We start from the raw sequence: 23,690 nt of genomic DNA, 5'->3' as shown, positions 1-23,690 counted from the left end.
TGGACCACAGGTATGAAATTCACGGCATGTAATGCCTTAAGAGAGAATATTATGAAAATGATATACAGGTGGTACATGACACCAGTCAAGCTTGCAAAAATTTATCATTTGTCTGATAATAAATGTTGGAAGTGTAAAGAGAATGAAGGTACATTCTTTCACCTTTGGTGGACGTGCCCAAGGATTAAGGCTTTCTGGGAGATGATCTATAATGAAATGAAAAAGGTATTTAAATATACCTTCCTGAAGAAACCAGAGGCCTTTCTCCTGGGCATGGTCGGCCAATTGGTACCAAAGAAGGATAGAACTTTCTTTATGTACGCTACAACAGCAGCAAGAATACTCATCGCAAAGTATTGGAAGACACAAGATTTACCCACCCTGGAACAATGGCAGATGAAAGTGATAGACTATATGGAACTGGCGGAAATGACTGGCAGAATCCGAGACCAGGGAGAAGAGTCGGTGGAAGAAGATTGGAAGAAATTCAAAGACTATTTGCAGAAACATTGTAAAATTAATGAATGTTAAAATGATGTCGGATTGAAATGAAGCGGCCTTAGCAACAAGGTTAATAAGAATATGTAAAAATGGATTGATAATGGATGAAAATATAAAGTTATAATATGTTGAGATATAGAATTAAGATAAAAATAAAGAGGGTAAGGATTTGCTGAATTAACCATGTGAACGGGAATACAAAAAAGGGAGGTGTGAGGAGGTCGGGGGAATAAGTAAATGAAATCTAAGATATGAAAAGATTGATTTGTTTTTAACTATTTTCTATTTATTTTTTCTGTATTTTACATTCCCCCCCCCCATGTATTTTTGTACTTTTTGTATTTTTCCTCTTTCTTCTTTTTTACTCTGTAACTTTTTTCTTTTTGTAAAACTTTAATAAATATCTTTTTTAAAAAATAGAAGTTTTGATTTCTGAGAGTATTTTTAATTTAGTCTGGATCCAACCTGTAGTAAAAGAGTAAAAAGCTGTAGTACCGGATTAAGTAAGTAAGTAAATAAATAAATAAATAAATAAATGCAGTTTAATCCCGTTCTTCAAAATGTCCCTGGTTTGTCTCTCTTTCACCCACTCTATTGCTCATGTTGATGAGGCCTGTAGATCTGTAGGTCTACCACCCTCCAGAGAATCACCATTATTGCATATTATTATTATTATTATTATTATTATTATTATTCCTCTAAAAGTGTATTTCTTGAGTCATATTTTGCATGTACAATAGACAGCCATTTCAGAGACATAAAAAGATAAATCAGTGTATTTAAATTCTGCATCCCTCCATAGTATATGCTCACTTCTTTTATGGAATACAAACGATCAGTTCGTCCCAGTCACCCAGATGTCCAGAGAGCAAGATTCTTTGTGGCAGATAATCAAAGCACCAGATGGATAGACTAATGTGTAATATTCATAGAAAGGAGATGCCTTGTATTCATTAAATTATGCCCCGTCATGCTATCCTATTGGGACCTCAAATAATAATGCAGCACTAAACATTAAATTAAAACTAGGACAAAGTCTCACCAAAGCCAACAACAGAGTATCATTACCATGATTTGTGATGTTCAGAGCTGTGTGCCAATTATGTATCCAGAATGGTACATGTATCCAGAGGGAGGTCTCAGCAGACTTATTTATTAAATTAATATCCCATCCTTCCTTCCAAAGGACCCTCAACTCTGGGGCATCCAAAGAGTTGCTGAAGTATTAAAATAAAAATAAAAATGTCCAACCTCCCAACCTTAAAATTTTCTTTGGGGGGGGGGCAGACCCTAAGGAGAACCCAAAACAGCACAATTAGGACTAGGCACAATCAGCATCCAAAGATGTTGGGAAAAGAAAACCCATGTGCTTGTTTGTGGTAGAGTCACAGAAACCCCTGAGGTGACACCACTGATCAACTACCACATTGGCAAGAGATACTAGTTGAGAAAAATAAGGAGTGCAGAGGGCTAAGAAGGAGAGTGGGAAGTCTAAAGTTCTTTCTCTGCATCTCTTTTACTCTTGTTGATTGCTCAGTTTCTTTTCTTTCTTTTTTTTGCCCTCCTCAGAGAGAAATGGAACAAAGTAACAAGTTGTTTGGCTATGCAAAGAGAGGGTGGAGTTATGGCCACCCTAGATTGCAATCCACTGATAATACTGCAGAACAAATATGGGGCTGAGGTTGGTTTGGATTCCCAGTTTGAAAAAATCCCATTCCTTGCAGGTTGTTGCAAAGGTCACTTGCCCACTCAGACTTTCCCCTGGGCCAAATCAAGTGCACAGTTGCATGCAGGAGACACTGACTTTCATGCAGACTGGTTGCACTTTCAAAATCTTCAAAAATGAGGCAAGATGATATGCTTTGAAATTGTACCCCCCCCCCGCACTCTGCGGTAGGCTTTTCATAATTTATTCTTGCAGATTTGGCCAAGAGGAAGCTGGATCATTTCACAAGTCAATATTTAACAAATTGATGCTTTTAGCTTTATATACAGAGTGCATTTATCTGTCTATCCTTCTGATTCACAGTCAATTCATTTGCCAGCTAAACGATGCTCAAATACCTAAGTGTGAAACAAAATGTCATAGTTTCATATAACTTTTCCCCAGCTTGCCTCATGAGAAGACTGGTGTTTAAGTGGAGGGGTTTTAAGTGCTTTAAGTAGGCAGATGTGCTGTTCATCTGAGGGTAAACCTGGAATCCAGATGTGTTTCCACTCACTACTCTAATCCTCAATTATTTACCTGGCTCCCTTCAGCCGCTCCAGCCTTAATTAATTGCACAGTTGCTACAATCAGCTTCACAGCCGCCACCACATTTCTATTTAAAAACCCAAAGTAACCAACACTGGACTACACTTCAGGGTTGCAGTATACTAACTACACTACCAGGTTCCAGAAGATGGTCACAATGTCACAACTTTGCTGAAGCTAAGCAGGTCTGGGTCTGGTCAGTGCCTGGATAGGTGAAACGCATGCTGCTTTGAGATCCATGATGAAAGAAAGGCAGGATATAAAGGCATGAAAATAAAGAAGACCTCCCATATACAGAAAAAAATAATGCATCATTCATCCTGTCTCAGTCATGGTTCCATTCCCTGCAAAATGAGTATACTAATGTTGGTCTCTATCTTCAGCTTCATTAGCATTTACAGAATTTATTTTTTTTAAAAAAATGCTTACATATCACTCAGCACTACATCAAAATCCCAGATTACTGAATTGTTTTGTACGGGACAAAATTACTTCTCCACCAGCTAATCCTTGTAAACCTTTGGATGGTGTGACAGCAAGACTGCTAGAGTTTCAGCACCTCAGACAGCTCCAAGTGCCCAAGGCTGCTTTTACTAAAAACAATTAAACAAGGGCTTAAAGTTAGGAACAGCTGGGTGTAACACAGAATAATAGAATTGTAGAGTTGGAAGGGACCCCGAAAGTCATTAATTCAACACCCCGCAATGCAGGAATCTCAATTAAAGCATCCATGGCAGATGACCATCCAACCTAGGAAATAGTCCACCACCTTTCAAGGGAGTCTGTTCCCCTATCAATCAGCTCTTATTGTCAAAATGTTCCTCCTGATGCTTAGTTGGAATCTCCTTTCTTGTAACTTGAATTTCCCTCTGCTGCTGTAGGCACTTACCTGTCAGTAAGTCCCACTGAAGTCAGTGCAGTTTACTTCTGAGCAGATACTGTAATACTGTATAATTTCCTTGATTATACAGTCATAGACCTGTAGAGTCGGAAGGGACCACGAGCGTTATCTAGTCCAACCCTCTGCAATGCAGGAATATTTTACCCAACGTGGGGTTTGTACTCACAACCTTGAGATTAAGAGTCTCATACTCTACCAACGTAGCTATAGGAATGAACTTCAAACACTAACTTGGGTCTGCTGTCTCTAAATTACCAAGAGAACACAAGCGGGCAGGAAAAAACTAAAAAATGGATTTTGTAGAGTCCTGGAAGAGACTTTCTGGAAGCTACACTACACTTTTGCCTTGTCTTTGGGATCTGCAATTCTGCCACCTCTTAACTGGGCAGTTAAGAAGAATTTTGTATTACTTTTTACCTCCTGTGGTGTGATGTGCTCTCTCTCCCACCACCCACCCCATTCACATTGTATTGTTGTTGTTTTAAAAAAAGAACAGTCAAAAGTAAGATAAACATTTTGTAATATGGGTGTGAATGTTTCCTGGCAAGAGTGTTCCTTGTTTCCTGTCTATTTATTTATTAAATTTATACCCCAACCCTTCCTTCCAAAGTAGCCCAGGATGGCATATGGAATGGATAAACATGCAAGTTGTGATTCATTAATTGTTACTAGTGCTAAGCTAAATGCAGTGGGTGTTGAAAACAGTTTTGTGCCCCTTGAACCATTCTCCTCGTTGTTGCTTTTTGCGGGGGGGGGAGTCTTAAAAGGTGTTAAAATATTACAGGAAATGAGGATTTACAGATTTTTATTTTTAATGCCAGCATTTATGTACCTTTTTAAGAGGCTTAAAAGGTGCCTCTCAATGCAGTTTAGCACACAAAACACCAGCAGAGTACCAATTATTAGTTTATGCATGTAGCTAAAGGCCTTTCCATGGCTTGCTTTATTACTCCAAATCTATTTGATTTATTCCCTAGAACTTGGAAAAACAGATTGCATTTGTCTGTTAGAGATGCTGTGGGGCCCACTAGCAGCTTCTGCTTTATTTTTCTGTATTTATATTTACCTGCTTAGTCTGCCTTTTGACAACTTAACAATACTAGGTTAATTGTTATAATTCGTACCATTATAAAGTACTGCTAAACAGTGATTGGCAGGAAATGGACTCAATAAACCATTTAGCCAGACATATGCATTTTTTCCCTGGACCCAAGTTCTCACATGTGATATGGTGAAAAATGTTTTATATAAACACAGGTAAGATCTCTAAACAAAGTGCCTCTCCCCACCCCCCCCCCAACAAAAAATCCTGGCTAGTAAATTCATTGAAATCAAAGCAAAAAAAAAAAAAAAAAAAAGCAAGGCACCTGGATGTTCCAAGAGGCACAGTAAACATTATTATGGAAAATAAAAGCTTTGTTATCTAAAATACAGGAGTTGATTAAAAGATCAAAGCCATTAAGATTGTTGCTTTGAGGGAAGATTTAGTGATCTAAAAATGGTCAGAGAACCAATAGTTACAATATATGTTTCCAGATGTCACCAGTGCAAATTTACTTAATTCATTTATGATGCTGCGAATCTCTCCACCTACCCACCCCACCACTTATGTGGTTGTCATTAAAATTAATCTCTCACTAATGTTCTCTATTAGGTGAACTCTATACAGCCTGACCATGGCTCTTTATAGTTCAGCAAAGTATTATGCAAAAAGTATAATCTTTTCTGAAGCTTAGAGGCAGAATGGCACAAAGAGAAAATTTCCCTGAACACCCCCTCCAAAGAACTCCGCAGTGATGTCATACATTAGTATTAGGACAGGGGGTGGTGACTTGTAACACACACATGCAGGACAGCTACTTGGGTCTTTGGAGCTTAATGGATTGAAAGAGACAGGCACAACCTTACAGCAGCCTCTGAAATAACAAGGGCAAGAATGGGGATTGCCCGATAAGATGGCTATGCCCCACTTTTAAAAATTCATTTCATTTATTACATTGTTATTCAATCCTCCCTTCCAAAGGGCCCAGAGTGACTGCCAGGTGCCATTTTATTCAGATGCCATTTAAAGTTAAGGTGATAGAGAAAATAAAGGGTAAATTATCTGAGGAAGCAAAACGCTGTGCTGAGAAAAAGCTACTGAATGGCAAACACAATCTACATACACAGCCGATGCACCTGCAGTTATTCACTAAGCTTAGGTTCCAGGGACGAGCTTCAAAATATAACCTGGTCCTGCATAGTTATAAGTTACAGAGACCATTGCAACAATCTTCCATTGCCATGTCTTTTCACAGGTGGCAAACAATAGGCACAGTTGTAAGAACCATTAGGCTCCCTTGTTTCTGCATTCTCTCTCTATGTGTGTATATATAAGAAACTCTAATGAAAATCCCTGTTATTATGTATTTTACATGGTTGTTTATTTGTATATATTTTAAAATTTTATAAATGGATGTTATATGCCATTTCATGATGGCCTATACTTGTAATGCCTAATAAAGGTTTGGCAAAGAAGGGGAGAGGGAGAGAGAGAGAGATGCGGTCATCACTGCAGTACTGGTATGGTGTGACAAGGCCTGTTTAACTTCAAGCCATGGACCACACTAGGGGGAAAAAGGCACAGATGTACCAACACTTAATTGTTATTTCTACGTCCTCAACTTTCCTTGCTAAAGAGCCAAAATGGTGTCTGTCTGTGTGTATGTGTGTGTTGAAAAATTCAGTATGTATAGTTGCTTAAACACAAAACTAGTAGCAAAACCTAGCTGTGCCTGTGCTTTTGGCATGCATATTTTATATCATAAAAAGGTAAAGGGACCCCTGACTGTTAGGTCCAGTTGCAGACGACTCTGGGGTTGTGGCGCTCATCTCACTTTACTGGCCGAGGGAGCTGGCGTTTGTCATGTGGCCAGCATAACAAAGCTTCTTCTGGAGAACCAGAGCAGCGCACGGAAACGCCGTTTACCTTCCCGCCAGAGCAGTACCTATTTATCTACTTGCACTTTGACATGCTTTTGAACTGCTAGGTTGGCAGGAGCTGGAACCAAGCAACAGGAGCTCACCCCGTCATGGGGATTCGAACCGCTGACCTTCCGATTGGCAAGCCCTAGGCTCTGTGGTTTAGACCACAGCGCCACCCACGTCCCTTACACACTTCTTATTCTGTTCCAGTCTCATCAGCTGTCAGATTATCACAGACTGCTCCATGTGTAGTTGTTGTCTGCTATGTGGATCCACTTGTGGGACCTGGGTTTGCTCTTAAAGAGCAACCACTTGCCTTTCGGAGAAAAATCTCTGGCTGGAAGTTATTCTCTGTATATGAAGGAATGCCAAGCCAAGGATGAGCTGCATAGGAGCAACTTCTCAAATCTAGGCTCAGTGACCATGTCACAAATGAAGAGATAATGAAGAGACAAATGAAGAGATAAAGCAAGTATGGTCTTATTCACCAAGAATTTTGTTTGGATCCATTCAAACAGGTTTCAAACTTGTAAAGTGGAGAGGGGGGTGTAGCTGTCCAGATATTGTTGGATGTCAACTTCCATCAGCCCCACCCCAGCACACCAAAAGGTCAGCAATAATTGGAATCCAACATTTGGTCCCTGACCCATTCCTTTTGTAAAGTTTGCTTGGTTGCAACCTGGAGATCTGCGCTTTGTTCCTTAAATTGCCCTTTGTGGCAAAGGGATGCTGTTAATGTCCCATATTGGACAGTTGATCTTCTTCTCTTAGTGTGGAATGCACAAACATCAAACTATTTTCTCAATGCATAATTTGGCTTGAGAATCATTGATGCCCTTTTCTGAGCCCATCCAGCCTCTAAAATATAGTGAGAGGTGACCAAAGATAGGGCCTTCTTCACTGTGGTCCTCTGCCTTCAGAATTCTCTCCTAGGGAGGTTTGCCTGGTGCCACCCTTGCTTTCTGTTGAGAACCAGGTGAAAATATTCTCATTTGTTCCAGCATTTTAGATCAGTCCATTTTATATTTCCATGCTAGAATGTTACCATTTTACTGTGTTAATGTTTACTGTCTTACAGCAAAAACCCTATAAAGGTCTGCTAAATCCCATTGACTTCAACGAGGCCTATTCCCAGGCAAGTGGGTATGTCACATATTTTATTATATTTTTTTCGTTTCATTTTAATTTTCTGTGGGTCCCTTTGAGAGCTTTGGCTAATAAATCTTTTGGATGAAACAATTGTAGCTGTTTTGAACAGGATGTTAAATGACAAGGCTATTTATTTTAGAGAGATTGTCATTTTTCTTTGAGTTGCAAACATTGGTAATAATAGTAGAAACATGATTTGTATGTCCTGTTATGATTATTTGATTTGGAAATAGTGAAAGAATTAAAGCTCCCCGGCACTACCTCCACCACCTTGGAAGCCTGTTGTATTCACATGCCATACTTAGATCCATTCTGCATCATTACGTAGGCAGAATACAAATACAAAAAGGCCTTTCAAGAATTTCCATGTGCATATCATTTGCAAATCATGATCCTGGTTGCTTACCCAGAATAAATCATTCCCCCTGCAGCAAGACAATCAAAAAGCACAATTGGATTTTGTCACCTTTCTCCAACACATCTTGATTATAGAAATGCTACTTAATAGAAAAGGGTATTACAAGGTAGAGGAGCAGATTTCAGCCTTCCACTCTTAAGCCTCCTCACCTCACACGCAATGGCTATGTTTTATGAGTGTTTACAATGTGACCAATGTCTGAAGAGTATTTTTTAAAAATAATTCTAAATTAGCTTTCTGTCTCCAACTCCCCAAACATTTAAGTGGTACTTCCTTGGAAACAAAATAATAACGGCAGCACTCAAGCAGCAAGAATTCATGAAAGATGTTCAAACCCAGCAAAAAGGAGCGATAATGGCCAGCTCTGTTTGATCTGATTCCAAAGTAACAGATTGGGAGCAATATGAGATATTGTTAAGGAATTTAATGCAGTCGAGCAGTATCCTCCTCCAAACTACACCTTCAATATAAGCCTAGATTATTTCAATCTTTGAGTTATGGTACAATACTGTGAAAAGAGGCTGATTCCACTTGCATGGCAATGAAGCATCCTTAAAGGGTGTTTGATGATCATCAAGGAGAGAAGTGGGTCTTTTTGCACATTGTGCATAACAAGTTGCCTACAAATGCTTAGAAAACATTTTTGAAAAGACTGTACAGAAACAGCCACATAAACATTAAACGAGAGGTGGGGGGAAGAAGTATGAGCTGATCATTAGCAAGAAATGATGTACCAGTACCAAAATATTTGATGAAGTTATGTGACAAAACTGAACAATCAATTATATGACTGAGATTGCTCTAGAGCGGGATAATTATTGCAAACACCTGTTATAATCAGGCTCACTTCTCTTTGTTTCAAAAGAAAAGAAACTAGAGAAGAACAACTCTTGACACAGAAAATGACCTGAATTAATTGGATCATAGAATTGTGGAGTTGTAAGGGACTTCAAGGATCATGTAGTTCATCCCCTTGCAATTCAGGAATCTCAGTTCAGAAAACAATCTATTGAAATGGGGCAAGATATAAGGATTCCTTCTTCCGGCAGTAGGCTAGAGCTCTCTACTTCCTTCCTGGCTCCTGTTGTGTTTTGCATCTACCTGCCAGAGCCTCAGGCAAATGCAAGTGCTGCAGTTTCTGCATTTGACAAAGTACTTGTAGGTATGTTGCACCCCATGAAAAAAGGCTTCCCTTCAACATTCATGTCAGAAAGTAAGGCTGCTCCACTTCCTTGTGGGACGGTGTTGCGGGCAGGCCATGCGCTCTCCCCATGCACCGCGGGGGCGTGGCAGTGCCCCTGCATCATAGGGGAGTCCCGGCCGCGTCACACTCCCGGCCAACCTATTTAGTTGGCCAGGGGACGTGGCTTAACATCAAAACCATGTATGTTGCCCTGTCTCTGATAAATCACTGCCTTTGTTCTGTCTTGGTTTTGCTTTAGTTGGAGAAGTTTGGCCTTCAGGAATTAAATCTCTCGAGCAGGGAGCAGATTGACTCTAATGCACACACGTGTACACGCACATAGACAGACAGGAAATGCCAGTGCACGGCTTCCCTTCAACTCCCACAACTGCTTGTCCCAACAGTACACGTTGCTGAATGTCTTTGAATTGCAGCTATTCCATAGTAAGTGCCACCAGATCCACTGGGAGATTAAACATTCCATTCAACTTTCTTTTTTAAAGCACAAACTCTCACTGTCAATTTTAATGTACAGAAGCTAGAGAATAGCCTTCGGCAAAGTGTGTGTGTAAGCACACCACTCAGGCAGAGAGCCTAATGGGGATACAAGGGTCTTACATGTAACCATGATTCTCTGTTTTTATCTAGGACATTTTGGAAGGTATGGAAGCCAGGTCTAGCAAACAGGATATCAGCAGAAGCCAGACTCCAGTCTACCCTGGTATATATACCATGTAATTTTAGAATAATGTGAACATTCCACTCTATCGACCTTCCATTTTCACACTTGATGGGTGTTTTTTTATTTCCTGGCAATCATGACTAATAAGGAGTGTTAACAATTCTAATGACAATGACGAAATACTGCCTATAGGAAAAGGATGCATATGCATTGCCTTGACTGCATATGTGTTGCAGGAAGAAATTGTAATTCTTATGTAAAAATAATTTAAGTGCCATCCTATAATGTTGTCTTTCATAAGAACAGAAACAAAATGGAATTTTAACATGTTTCTGAACCGCATGCCTTGATTTCCTTTTACAGTGCAAAATGGAAACAGTATGATCTAAGATTCAGAAAAATTATTCTGATCCATCTTTCTGGATCAAATGAAAACTAGTTATCCTTGGTGTCTTACTGGACACATAAACACTGAAAAGAGAATATGATACTTATTGGTATATACTTCATAAGCACATCCAGATGAAACCCCACTCGGAGCAAGGGCTCCAAATGATTTATAGATATGTATTTAAATTGGGCACTATAATTAATTCACTGAACATAGCTGTGCCCTTGATCTTGTTTTATAAAAAAGTAGCAGTCCCTGACACAAGCCAAAACACATGCACACAACATACTGTATTGCCAGCTTCGTAAAGCAGCCAGAATAACTTCCTAATGCAAATGTTGTGATTCTGAGCAAACTCTTACTCTGAAACAAGTACTGTTGTGGTCAATTCCTAAAAGAAACAATGGTCATTTATTGTACACATAATGCTCTGGTACCTAAGAGCACAATCCATCTGAGAGTTTTCTGAGTGTATGCCTAGCTTTGGCTGGACTATGTCTCAACAAAAGTATTTTAATTAAATTACTACCGCTCCTACCACATTTATATCCAACTCCCCCTGCCCCAAAGAGCTTAATATAGTATACATGGTTCTCCCCTCCCCATTTTTATTCTCACAACAACCCTGTGAGGTAGGTAATTTAGGCTTAGAAATGATGATTGGCCCAAGGGCTCTCAATGAACTGCATGGATGGATGGGGATTTGAACTCTGGTCTCCCAAGGCCCTAGTCCACCACTCTAACCACTACATCACAAGCATGCCACATATATTCTGTCATGTCTACTTCTAAAAGTAGTAATAATTGTTGTTTTTAAAGCGTAAGTGTAAATAACTGACAAAGCAATAAATTTGCTGTTAAGTTTTCAGACGTTCTGCAAATTCACACTTCATTCCTGCAGGCAATTATTGTGAATATGCATGTTAAGTGTATCAGCATTTTAGCTACAGCTGTTTAAGCAACCGGCGTCTCATTTCTCCCACACTATTTTTTTTTTAATGCCCAGAGATGCAGCTTCTCACCTCTTGTTATTCTGTCATAATCAGTACTTTCAGAACAGTATTTGCCTCAAAATTGATTTTGCTGACCTTCTGAAAATTATGAATAGTGTTTTTCAGTGCCAATTTCACTCTTCCTGAACGACCTCTGATTGGTAGGTATAAGAGCAGACTTCTGCTCTTTTAGCACCACTGAAGCGTTTTATATGATTGGACTTGTTGCTAGGTGCAGTATCTTTAATAACCATTTCCTTTCCTTTTGTTTAGCCTCTCAGATTCTGCTACTACTTATTGATTCTATTAACCTCAGGCATCCATTCAAGGGCATTCTAAGTCCCGAACCAGTTGCTCCTCATGTCTGCAGGATTGTCAGAGCACACAGGGAAAGGCTGTGGCAGCCTTCTTCATTTGCTACACCGCTGCAATGATGTATGGAAATATCCACAGTTTGCGATATGCAGGCTATTTTGTTTTTCTTTAAAAGACCAAACCAAACCCAAACACCTAATAAAAGACAGTGAAGCAATTTGCACCAAGCTCAAATTCCACTGTGAAAAGGCTTCTGCAAGTGTGCAAATTTATTGTGACAAATCATGCTGGCTGCATCCACTTCCCAACACGGATATGCTTGTTCCTACAATCAGCATTTTCACACTGTTTCCAGGAGAAGCATAGGTCCAGTTCCCACAGTCAATAGGTGGGAATACTGTTTGTAGGCCAGGGTGTGGACTACTTGCTAGCTACACTTATGACACACCATGCAGCACTGGATAGAGACCCCTTGATCACAGCTGCAATGTTGCTTGCATGTGGCCATAAAGGACATAACTGAATACCATTACTCTTAGGATGCCAGACAGGATCTCCTTCAATTGTGCAGGCTGGTTACAGTAGTTCAGAAGGCCTTGCAATCTTGTTGTGATCTTCATGCCTGAAGTATGCAAGGCAAGAGCTGAGAGTGGAGAAAGCCAAAACCAAAAGTGGGCACAGCCCTGTCCCTCCGTCTCTCTGTGGCAACCCTCTCTCTTTCTGACATTCTAGCACTCCCTTTTCTATCTCTGTACCACTGGTGCCATCTCTGGGGTGCCCTGGATGCCTGGGCACCCACAAAATTTCTACTGTGGGTGCCCAGCCACCATGTTGCACATGCACATGCTCCTTGGCCTCAGTCTGCCACCTGCTGCCTTACCTCCGCTGGCTCTCTGGTGCTGCGGCAGCCAGGGGTGTCACAAGGGGGGAGGCAGTGCATCTCAGGTGCCATGTCTGGAGGGGTGACAAGAAGGCACCTTGCGGGGTGCTTGCAGGTGCGGCAGCACGAGCAGCCATCACGCCACTACCGCAGCGGCATGTGGAGGATGCTCTCTTCATGTCTGCAGCCGCAAGCAGAGGATACCACCACCATCCATACGGCGCTTGGGCGGCACCAGCGGCAAACCACTACGTACAATGCATGCAGGGTGTTGCACGCATGCGCTGTACGTAGCAACGCCACACATGCGTCGTACATAGCAGCGCAACGTGTGCACAGCCGGCAGTTTGCCCTGCCCCGGGTGTCAGTTAGCCTTCGTTCACCCCTGGCAGCAGTGACTGGGCTGGGGCCTCCACTTCCACTGCAAGGCCTCTGTTGGGGCCTGCTGCGGCCACAGCCATGCTTCCAGGGTGCATCTGTGGCCTCAGTGGAGGCCTCGTGGTGGAGACCTTGGCCTGGTTGCAACGGCGGGGGTTGGGCAGCGGAGTGCCATCTCCACAGGCCGTGTGGGCTGCAACAGAGGCCCCGTGGCAGAGGTGGGGGCCCCGGCCCAGTTGCCACTGCAGTGCCAGCACACCTGCACATGGTGTCATGACATCATGTTGTGCACACTCCCAACTGGGCACCCAAATCTGGGCACCTACTCTGCTCTTTGCCACCTCTCTCACTCTCTTTTTCTCCCCATGTACCAGGCTGTCTGAGGGGGGGGGGCTGCCAGAGGGCTGAACTCTTTGCTTGAATGAGGTTCACTCCTTCCTTCCATTGCCCCATACACTCCAGCTTCCCTTCTTCCCTCTTTCTCCCCATTTGAGCCCTCCTCATCAAAGGCTACATAAAATTAGGCCAAGGGTTGTTGTTATCCTCCCTCCAAACTGATTTATTTATTTATTTTCCTGTTTGCTGAGATAAAATTAAATGAAACCTGAAGTGGCAGGCCTATTATTAACTTTGTGAGGGGAGGAATGCATATTTCCATAACTAATGGTTTAGCACCTTAGAGTTACATTTAGCATAGCAGTAAATGTTTAGGGGATACATGCGTAAGGAGTGTAAATTATTCCAGCCCAGTGGCAGGAACACTGATTCAGCCACACCCAACCTGGGATGTGATTATTAAGCACTGATTGATACTGAAGTGAAACTGGGGCTCTGTGATGAAAAGAGAGCAGCTGGAGTATCCCTTAAGTAAAAGACACTTTTATGTGACATTTTTAAAATTAATGTGCCTCATTCTAAAATTTCAAATGTAGCTCAAACACAGGAAACCACCCAATTACAATTTCTCAGATAATGTCAATTTGATTTATAAATGTCAAAATAGGTTGGCACCAGTGTGTGAAGTGTTTTAGCTTGCGGGGGGGGGACACACCTTCTTTTGTGATAATGTTATATATGTGCTAGATAAGCATATCCATTTTTCTCCAGTTCTATGCAGGTTGGGGGGGCACCTTTCATGGGCCACCTGTCAATTGTTGGTCAGACACTAATGGACTATGCAAAACTGAAATCTGAGTGCTTGCTCTGGGAAAGAAAGCCACATCATTTCGACTTTCTTTTCAGGGACAATGTTTCAGGCAGGGTCTTCTTACCCATAGAGGCTAGTGGCGCGGGGCGCCGGGGCGCCAAGTTCTGGAGGGTGCCAGGGACGAGGCAGAGGCTGGACGCGGCGCTTCCTGGCATCAGCTCACTGCCCTTGCCCACCTCCGGCATGTAGCGTCACGCCCGGAGCCACCTTCTGCCATGGCCACCGCGGCCAGCTGAGCCGGGAGGCGCTGCGTTCAGCCTCCGCCTCTTCCCTGCCGGAGGAGCTGCCCTCCAGCTGCTGCACGCCTCCTCCAGCCTCGCTGGCAGCACCATCCTCTCTAAAAAAAGGTGGACAACTCTGGGAAATGGGGAGGGGGAGCGCTGGAGGAAGCTTTGCACCACAGTGCCGGATATGCTTAAGACGGCCCTGGTTTCAAAAAATAAATGGAAATGGCCTCCTTCCTCTTTCTAGGGCCAGGCATTGAGATTCTGATTTGCGTGTTGCAGGTCAGCTGACATTTTGCCTTTGCAAAAAATTGGGATAGGGAGAAATTGGGATAGGGAGAAAGACAAACAAATCACCCACCAGCTCCCTCAGCTCATAGTAAGAATCCTTCTTCTGAATGGAATTGCAATGTGCCTTCTATTTACCGTATTTTTCGCCCTATAGGACGCACTTTTTCCCCTCCAAAAATGAAGGGGAAATGTGTGTGCGTCCTATGGGGCGAATGCAGGCTTTCGCTGAAGCTTGGGAGAGCGAGAGGGGTCGGTGCGCACCGGCCCCTCTCGCTCTCCAGGCTTCAGGAAGACATCCGCAGCCTAGGCAGCCCTGCGGGAGTTCCCGCAGGGCTGCCTAGGCTGCGGATAGCAGCCTGCTTCCCAGAGCGCCAGGCGCGCTGAAAGCAGAACGCCCGGCGCTTTGGGAACACATCCGCAGCCTAGGCAGCCCTGCCTCTCGCGCCGGGCAGACATCCGCAGCGTGGGGAGCCCTGCAGGAGTTCCCTGCAGGGCTCCCCACTTCGGATAGCAGCCTGCCGCCCGGCGGGCAGGGCACGCTGAAGCAGAGCGCCCCACGCGCCAGGCACACATCGGCCAGCCCCACAAGCTCGGGGGACAGCATGGAGGCGCAGCGCCGTCATCCCGCTGTTCCTCAACCTGGTTCGGTTTACCCAACCTGGTTTTGGGGGGGGAAATAAAGGAAAAAATTTTCCCTTTATTCCCCCCCCCCAAAAAAAAACTAGGTGCGTCCTATGGGACGGAACATCCTATGCAACGAAAAATACGGTACTTTGAATTCAATTTGATTTACGGAAGGTGATGATATGAAGATTGAATAATGGAAGAGATCTGGCTTAATTTAAGAGAAACTGTGTGTGGAGCAAGATCTGGTTCATCAGGGCTGTAATTAATTTAACAAGAAATGATTTGGGTGATATGCAAATTAGTGTAAGGTGTTGGTTTTTTTAAGGTGGAGGCTGACTTGAATAGGAAATGGATTGGGCTCACCTTCGGTGAAATTTTAATTCTAGTAATTATTTTCAATTTTCATGTATACCTGTAAATTAGTATGTGCAAATCTATGCAGATTAGTGCTCTCACTTTTGATGATGAATATCTTATTTTCAGCGATGCAAAGCGGCCACCATAGCATTGTAACATGATTGGAAATGCTGCGGAATCTATTGTTGTGAATAAAAGTGTGGTAACCTGGTTTCCGATAGAATGCAAGATTTTACTTCCTAAGAACCATACCCACTTTCTAAGAAGATCCCACCAGGAATATGACGCATATATTGTACAATGCTTAACAGCAAAAGGTAGGTTTGGAAGTGAGGGTGGATCTAGGTTCTACGTGTGAGAGAAGCAGTATTTATACAATGCATACTTTTTCAACATATCACATATAAGTATATATGATAAAAGAAATTCCTATTTCTTACCTACATTTCCAGTCATTAAGTATGAATTCTGAAAGTCCATCATCCCCATTCCAACAATGTGTATAAAATCTTCAATCACCTGCATTAGTTCTATCGAGCCTGGATAGATCTAAAAAATGAAGGTCAGGCACACAATTACTACAAGACCTCAAAACAAACAAACTCAGTGGGACTAATGTAACACATGCATGTCCAGCATAACAAAACTATCAGAATCTGAAACTGTTATCAGGTTGAAATTGGTATCAATGACATGTGATTAAAAGGCAAGCTTTATTTTAGCCTTTAGGGTACACCATGTGTGCTCAAGCATCAAGATAGAGGAGTTTTGATCTCTCCCATCTGCGTAGAGCAACCATGGGGTGGGCAGTTTTAGCAAAGTGTAAAGCCCTCTCTCCATGGATGATGATGATGCCAGACACCTCTCAGAGCCAGCGTGCCCCTGTTTGCATCCGTGGCGAAGGCCTGAGCAACACTGCCAACAAAGCACAACTTTGCAGGAAACATAAAGGATGGGCATTCCTTGGGATGCATCCTTTTGATTTCTTTATTTTATCCATGATTTGCTGCAGTCTGGGAGGGTTACCGTTTTTCCGTAAATAAAAATTAAAAATGATTATAATAATTATGATTATTTAAAATGTCTACTTTGGGCTTCCCACGCTGACTTTACATGGCAGGGCTTTTGCTGCTTTTGCTGGCTGTGGGAGAATTTAGAAAAGTGCCTTTTCCCATGTGAAAATCTACAGCAGTACAAATTGTTCTTGCTCAGTTGTTGATCCACTCCCACCCAACCCCAAGAAAATGTGCTGCAGTTTTAGACTATCCCCCTCCCCACCAAAACACACATAGAGCATCCTAACCTGGTTAATCCTATGGAAGGACTTTTGAAAGTCTTCATGTTAAGTTCATCATCTCATGGGTCATAAAATATGCATGTATGGTTTATAATACACAATGAATATTTTACCTAATCTAAACAATAGCAACTTGTTGGAAGCGAGCTGTTTCCAGCTAAGCAATCTCATTCTGTTTTCTTTCAAGCACTCTGAATTAAATATGTGCAAACCTAGGAGAGTCTCGTCCTATTTTCTTTCCTGGATACGACATGATTTCCTGGATGTGACATGACTAACTGTGCAGCTTTGAATCTGAGAAAGATACTGCTCCGTAGTCCATTTGATAGAACAAATGTCCTAACTTTTTGGCAGGGATTTATTTATTTACTGAAAGCTTATGCCTTTTCCTTCTACCTGTTAAGGGCATCCAGGGCAACTTGCAGCAAAAGTAGAATAAAAAGTTAAAATATACACACATCACCATGACATTAAGAAACAGCTTCAAAAACAGCATTAATAAAACAGCAGCCGTACAAAGCTTGATAAAATAAGAATATCTATTTCAAATGCATGCAGTTTATGCAGTTGTGAAGGTTGTCTGCATGTGCACCCACAATGTACACATACTTGTATGAATGGCTGCTATAGCTTTTAAAATGTGAGGAGGAGTCGGATTCTTTGGAATTATATTTGAACATATTTTTATCAACGCTGGGGTAAAACAGGGATGCTCTTGGCAAATGTATTTTCACAGACTGCATGACTACATAGGAGCAGCCTTGCTGGATCAGAAGAAATGCCCACTTAGTCTTAACATCCTGCTTCCCACAGTGGCCCATCAGTTGCCTATTGGAAGCCCACTAAGCAGGGTTAAGGGCACAGCATCCCTCTCCCACTGTTGTTTCCCAACAGCTGAAATTCAAAGGCATGCTGCCTCTGAACCTATAATGCCTGAAATATATACATTATGAATAATAGCTATTGATCACCTTAACCTCCATGAATTTGTCTAATTCCCATCTAAGATAGTGTTCACCACCCGTCCTGCAGAAACAAAGTTCCTAAGATTAACTATGTGCTATCTGAAGGTCTTTCTTTCGTAAGTCCAGAATCTCCTGCCAAAACAGACAATGGGAACTTAGGTCATGTATATTGGTTATCTATTTATTGCCAAGTTCAATTTAAAGTCATGGCATTAACCTTTAATGCTGAAGAACTACTTTCTCTCTGTTCAAACAATGAGATGCCCTGCTCTCTGTCTCATCACCTGTAAGAAAGGTAGGTGCACCAAAAGCTTGGAATGCTCTCTCTAATGTGGTCCAACAAGCACCTTCCTTTTCCAAGTGTGTGTGGGTATTGAAAACCTATTTGTTTGGACAAGCATTCAGTTCTAAACAATTTGCCTGTTTTAATCCAATGATAAATAACCACTTAAATAATGCACACAAGTAATGTCATTCTCTCTAGGTCAGGTAAGGGGGAAAGTTTCCAACAGCAAATGACTGGTAAATCTGTACAAATTTACCTGCTGCGCATCTTCCCATTTCTCTTTGTTCTCTTCATCCAGAAGGTTACTAACTATTTGAAAGAAGTTCTGAAAATTCAAGAAGACAATGAGCTTATATAACAGAAATATATAGCATGCAACGCAGTAAAAACTTTGTAGTATGTATGATGCTACTTTATATAAGGCTTGCAGCTGAAACATGGTAACGGAGAGTCCCCCTCTGTTGGCAGTAGCACATGTTCTGCTCTTCAGACGTTGTGGACTACAACTCCCATCATCCCTGACTAATGGACATGCTGGTTGGGGTTGATGGAAGTTGGAGTCTAAAACCTCTGGAGGGTACCATGTTGGCTACCCCTGCCCAAGTAAAAAATAACAGTTGTGGGTTTGTGATTTCTTTTGGCTTTCACCTGTACCAGTATACTTCTGTCAATACTCAAATGAACTTATCAGGGACATTTTGTTTCCACTGGTCATTTTAAATTCTGTTGGCTGCTGCAGTTACCTTAAAGATAGAATATGAGCATCTGTGGTAACAGAAATGCTCACATGAGAGATTTTCTAGGAAGCAAATTTATCATTTATCCCATCCCCCGGATGTATGGGTTTATAATGCATTGCATACATTTCAAAATCAGTATGTTAAAAAAAAAAATCCCCTTATCTAAAATGACTTTTTTAACAGATGGAGTGCTATAAGGACACAAACTTGTATATTGAACTGTATGGACTAGTGAGGTTGCCAGCTATGGCAATCAGTTCACATGTTATCACAACCATGCAGGCCTTTCTAAAGTGTTAAGAAAAGCTACCATCTGTTAAGCAAAAGTTGCAATCCATTGTTGAAGAAAGGCCATTTATCTTATTTTGTCTTTCATTCCCTGTTATGTGACCAGTACCAAAATGGTCTTAACTACAAGAGCAAACAATTGTGTCCCTGAATCGTTTCTTCACAAATTTTGTCTCATTAATTAACATTGCCCGCCAATAATGAATAAGCCAAACCTATGCAGCACAATCCTATTCTACCCGGTAAACCAATTAAAAGTTTCAGCCTTGTAAATGCCATTACACACTTTTTTCTGTCAGAAGTAGAAACTGAAATATAAAAAGATACTTTTCTCAACCTTTTTGAGCTTAAGTTATTAGCATCTATAGCCTGCTTACTGGAATATATTTACATGAACCACATCTTGGACAGTCCACATCTAGGATTGTACTAGGTGGCTTTTAAATAACACATTTTCTGTCAATTGGTTTCTTTCAAGTTATTCTCAAAACTCTATTTTTAACCACAATAAATACTTCAATCCATTTATACCACTTCTATCTTTAGCTGTAAAAGTTGGGCTCAGTTTTGATAACTTTTTTTTTATAAGTAATCCAGGTTTATCCATAGTCTGTCAATTATCCTGTTACTATTTACATTTTAAAATGCAGGCCTTCAGATTGATCCAAGGTCAAAAAGAAGCCAAACTGTACTGTTTTTTGCACTGTGCTTAACCAAACGTGAACACAATATATTCATTCTATATTCCTTCTGTTCCAATCACCTTTTCAAAATGAAAATAGATGTTGCTAGACAGGGCTGGCCCTATCATGAGGTGAAATGAGACAACTGCCTCAGCAGTGGGAGCTGGGGAACAGCGAATTAATGTGACATTACTCCGCTGCTCAGTGCCTGAGGGCCCCAGTCCTGCCACTCAACACCTGGCCTAGGGCGGGGCCTGATGGACTCTAGAAAGGACTGCTGCCGCTGCTGCCGCTGCTGCTACTGGGCAGAGCGGGCTCCATTTTATTTTGTTTTTTGTTTAAATTGCTGTTATTTTTTACCTATGTCATTTTAAACTGTGACATTAATGCTGTATTCTTAGTTTTAGATTTTGATTTATGTGGAAATTGTTTCCCATTTGGTTCTGTATTTTTTTTATGTGGTTTATTTATTGTTTATGACTTTTGTAATTAGGTAAATCTTGTTATGCTGTAAGCCACCTTGAGCATTGTTTTTTAACTATGGAAAGGCGGCATACAAATAAAAAATGATGATGATGATCATGGCTGGCCACTGCTGCAACCACCACCCATCTGAGAAAGACTCCTATCAAAGTGTTCCGCAAAGTGCCCATCTCATCCTCATGCATCTTTCTAAGGGCAAGGTCTTATAGCTGAGGTCACCAGGAGAAGAAGAAGAAAAATAGAAGAGTTTGGATTTGATATCCCGCTTTATCACTACCCGAAGGAGTCTCAAAGCGGCTAACAATCCCCTTTCCCTTCCTCCCCCACAACAAACACTCTGTGAGGTGAGTGGGGCTGAGAGACTTCAAGAAGTGTGACTAGCCCAAGGTCACCCAGCAGCTGCATGTGGAGGAGCAGGGAATCGAACCCGGTTCACCAGATTACGAGTCTACCGCTCTTAACCACTACACCACACTGGCTCTCACTAGCTTTACCTCAGCAGCTAGAAATGCTTATTAAAAAAAGAGAGAGAGCTAAAAATACTAAAATAACTTTAAACCTCCAACTAATCTGTAAAGAGAATTTCTAGTTGCCCTGACAAAGTGGCAGTGGCACAGGCACTCTCCAGGACCACCTCACCCATAATGCCTCACACTGAGGAAGGACCCCCTCGCTCACAGAAAGTGGAGAGACTCCCCATGCTACCCCCACATTGTCAATGGCAAAACAATTTAAAAGCAAGGGAGGAGAGGTGAAGGAGTGACAGATGAGAGCAGTAGTAGGATGGCTGCTTAAGGTGGTGCCACGTGTTGTACTGACCCTCATAACAAGACATATGGGAACCTGGGTTTCTGCCAAATGGCTGCAAAGCAATGTGGGGGTAAACATGATTTCCTGGGGGCGGGGAAGTGGTAGATAGAAGGGTCTTAAACCTTTCTCCCACCTGCCTCTTTTTTTCCTCATCTGCTGCCTGGGTCCATTTTTTCCTGTGACATAACATACATACACCCAGAAATCCATGCAGATTAACAAGATCTGGACGGAGAAACTATGGGAGGAAGGAGGCAGATGTAGGAAGAGTTAAGCACACAAACTCTATGTTTGTGATGCATAATCTAGCCCTCAGTTCTTCAGAAATTATGGCATGCTGGCATTCCAAATATTAGCTGTCAAAATAAATCTAAGTTTCCAAAGCCAGGGCATAGTCTGGTCATCTTGTGTCTAGACCCGTTGTTGCGAATGTGACGTGAGAGTGCCAAACCACAAATAAATCTGTGCTCAAATCCTGAATACTCTTTGGAGGCTGAAGCACATCCCTTCTGCATTGTGCGAATAAATATTTAAAATACTAATCTTTCTGTCTTCCATATTTTACATCTCCACATGGGGAGGAAAGCTTTTCACATCACTCAGTGACTTTGCACAGTGGCTAATTAAAGTTAAAATTCATATGATCAAACACACACACACCGATCCTTCACACCTGATTATAAGTGTGAGGGAAAGGTTTTTACTTTCACAACTACATCATGAAAGCAGCTCCAGATTATGTCATAATGGAGGTCCTCTCCTAAGCACATGTTAAAGATCACTGACTCTCTTTGAACACCCTGGAATTTGTTTCCAAGTAATCATTCATAACGCATATTACTGCAGAGAAGAGTTTAAATACTTCATCACTACCAATATAATCTTGGTATGTGCACACAGTGGTACCTCGGGTTAAGTACTTAATTCGTTCTGGAGGTCCGTTCTTAACCTGAAACTGTTCTTAACCTGAAGCACCACTTTAGCTAATGGGGCCTCCTGCTGCTGCCGTGCCGCCGGAGCCCAATTTCTGTTCTTATCCTGAAGCAAAGTTCTTGACCTGAAGCACTATTTCTGGGTGAGTGGAGTCTGTAACCTGAAGCGTATGTAACCTGAAGCATATGTAACCTGAAGCATATGTAACCCGAGATACCACTGTAGTACCCTACTTCTACAGAAGACACATTAAGCTACTCAAAAACCAGTTCTGCACAGCAGTTATGACTAAACATACTTAATGTTTGTGAATGTTAATTCCATTAATTATATATATTCATGGCATCATGGCAGCTAAATCAATTGTTGCCAAAACTTTAATAACAAAATCTCTTACTACATTGCGGTGTTCACCTTGCCTGTTTCTGCGACTGACACACCACACACTGTAGATTGTCTATTAATATACTACCATTACATTTCATATGAAACACCTGTCTTCATAACTTATTCTTAGAGGGGATTGAACTGGGGTGAGGATTTCACATAATGAAGCTTTTGATGGACTTTCTGGATGCATGCCAGTTGAATGTTGGTTGAATTTGGGCTATAGGGTGATTTAAAACAGGTAACAAAGAGTCCAGGCCTTTCCTGAACATAGACTATAGGAAGTTGCTGTATATCATGCCAAACCATTGTTCCATCTAACTTGGCACTGTGTACATTGATTGCAGGCAGGGGACCATTATCAGCCATACCTGGAGATGCCAGGGACTGAACCTGTGACATTCTGTATGCCCTGCATGTGCTCTACAACTGAGTTAAAACCCTTCTCTGAAATTGCTGGAAAGCCATTAAGTGGCATCATAATGTGAGCAAACCCTTAATTAGAAAATTCACAAGTGCAAAAATTACTACACTGACTAATTAGAAACGGGAAAGACAATTCTAAAGACTCGATCCGGTCTTCAATATCAAGGCAGTGGGGAAACTCTTCATTGAATTTACATTGGGGATCTGATGAATCAGATCCCCAATATATTTGCCAGCAAATATGTAACACACCCCTCTAATATCCTACACTGCATCACTGGAACAGCAGTAATATATAGCAAATTATAAAACAGAGTGCGAATATGAGATGAGAAGGAGCTTAACCTACAATATTCCTCCCTAAAGAGATAACTTCATTTCTATAATTATTCCCTTCCCAACACCTCTGGAAGCATAAAAGATTACAAGGCTAACACAGACATCCCCTAAATGTGTCCATACTTCTAAAAGGTTAATTAAAGGCCACAAGGAAAGGCTTTCATGTTAAAAATGTCCAGAGAGACTTCCGGAGGCGGCGCGAAACAGCAATGGCGGTCCTCTTCAGTTGTTGAAGAGGGGCTCCGCGGAAAAGGGTCGTGCGCTGCGGCACAGCGACGACCCGTTTAGGAAAACCACGGGTAGAGTGAGCCCGTGGCCGTGGGATTCGGCGGGCACCAG

General features: G+C 41.8%; 1 protein-coding gene across 5 annotated transcripts in view; it reads right to left on the bottom strand.

The window, feature by feature from the left end:
* The window catches only part of ADGRB3 (adhesion G protein-coupled receptor B3), a 453,891-nt gene that overhangs the window by 220,342 nt on the left and 209,859 nt on the right, over positions 1 to 23,690 (bottom strand). For all 5 annotated transcript variants that reach the window (XM_053381170.1, XM_053381167.1, XM_053381166.1 and 2 more), the window contains 2 exons: positions 18,519 to 18,587; positions 16,155 to 16,263 (listed from right to left, as the gene is read on the bottom strand). In XM_053381170.1, the coding sequence (XP_053237145.1) occupies positions 16,155 to 16,263; positions 18,519 to 18,587 (178 nt within the window). The remainder of the gene's footprint in view (positions 1 to 16,154; positions 16,264 to 18,518; positions 18,588 to 23,690) is intronic.

Source organism: Podarcis raffonei, chromosome 3 (genome assembly GCF_027172205.1).
Source record: "Podarcis raffonei isolate rPodRaf1 chromosome 3, rPodRaf1.pri, whole genome shotgun sequence".
Taxonomy (NCBI): domain Eukaryota; kingdom Metazoa; phylum Chordata; class Lepidosauria; order Squamata; family Lacertidae; genus Podarcis; species Podarcis raffonei.
Note: the sequence above shows the minus strand (reverse complement) of the source record. Positions and strands in the feature narration are given on the sequence as shown.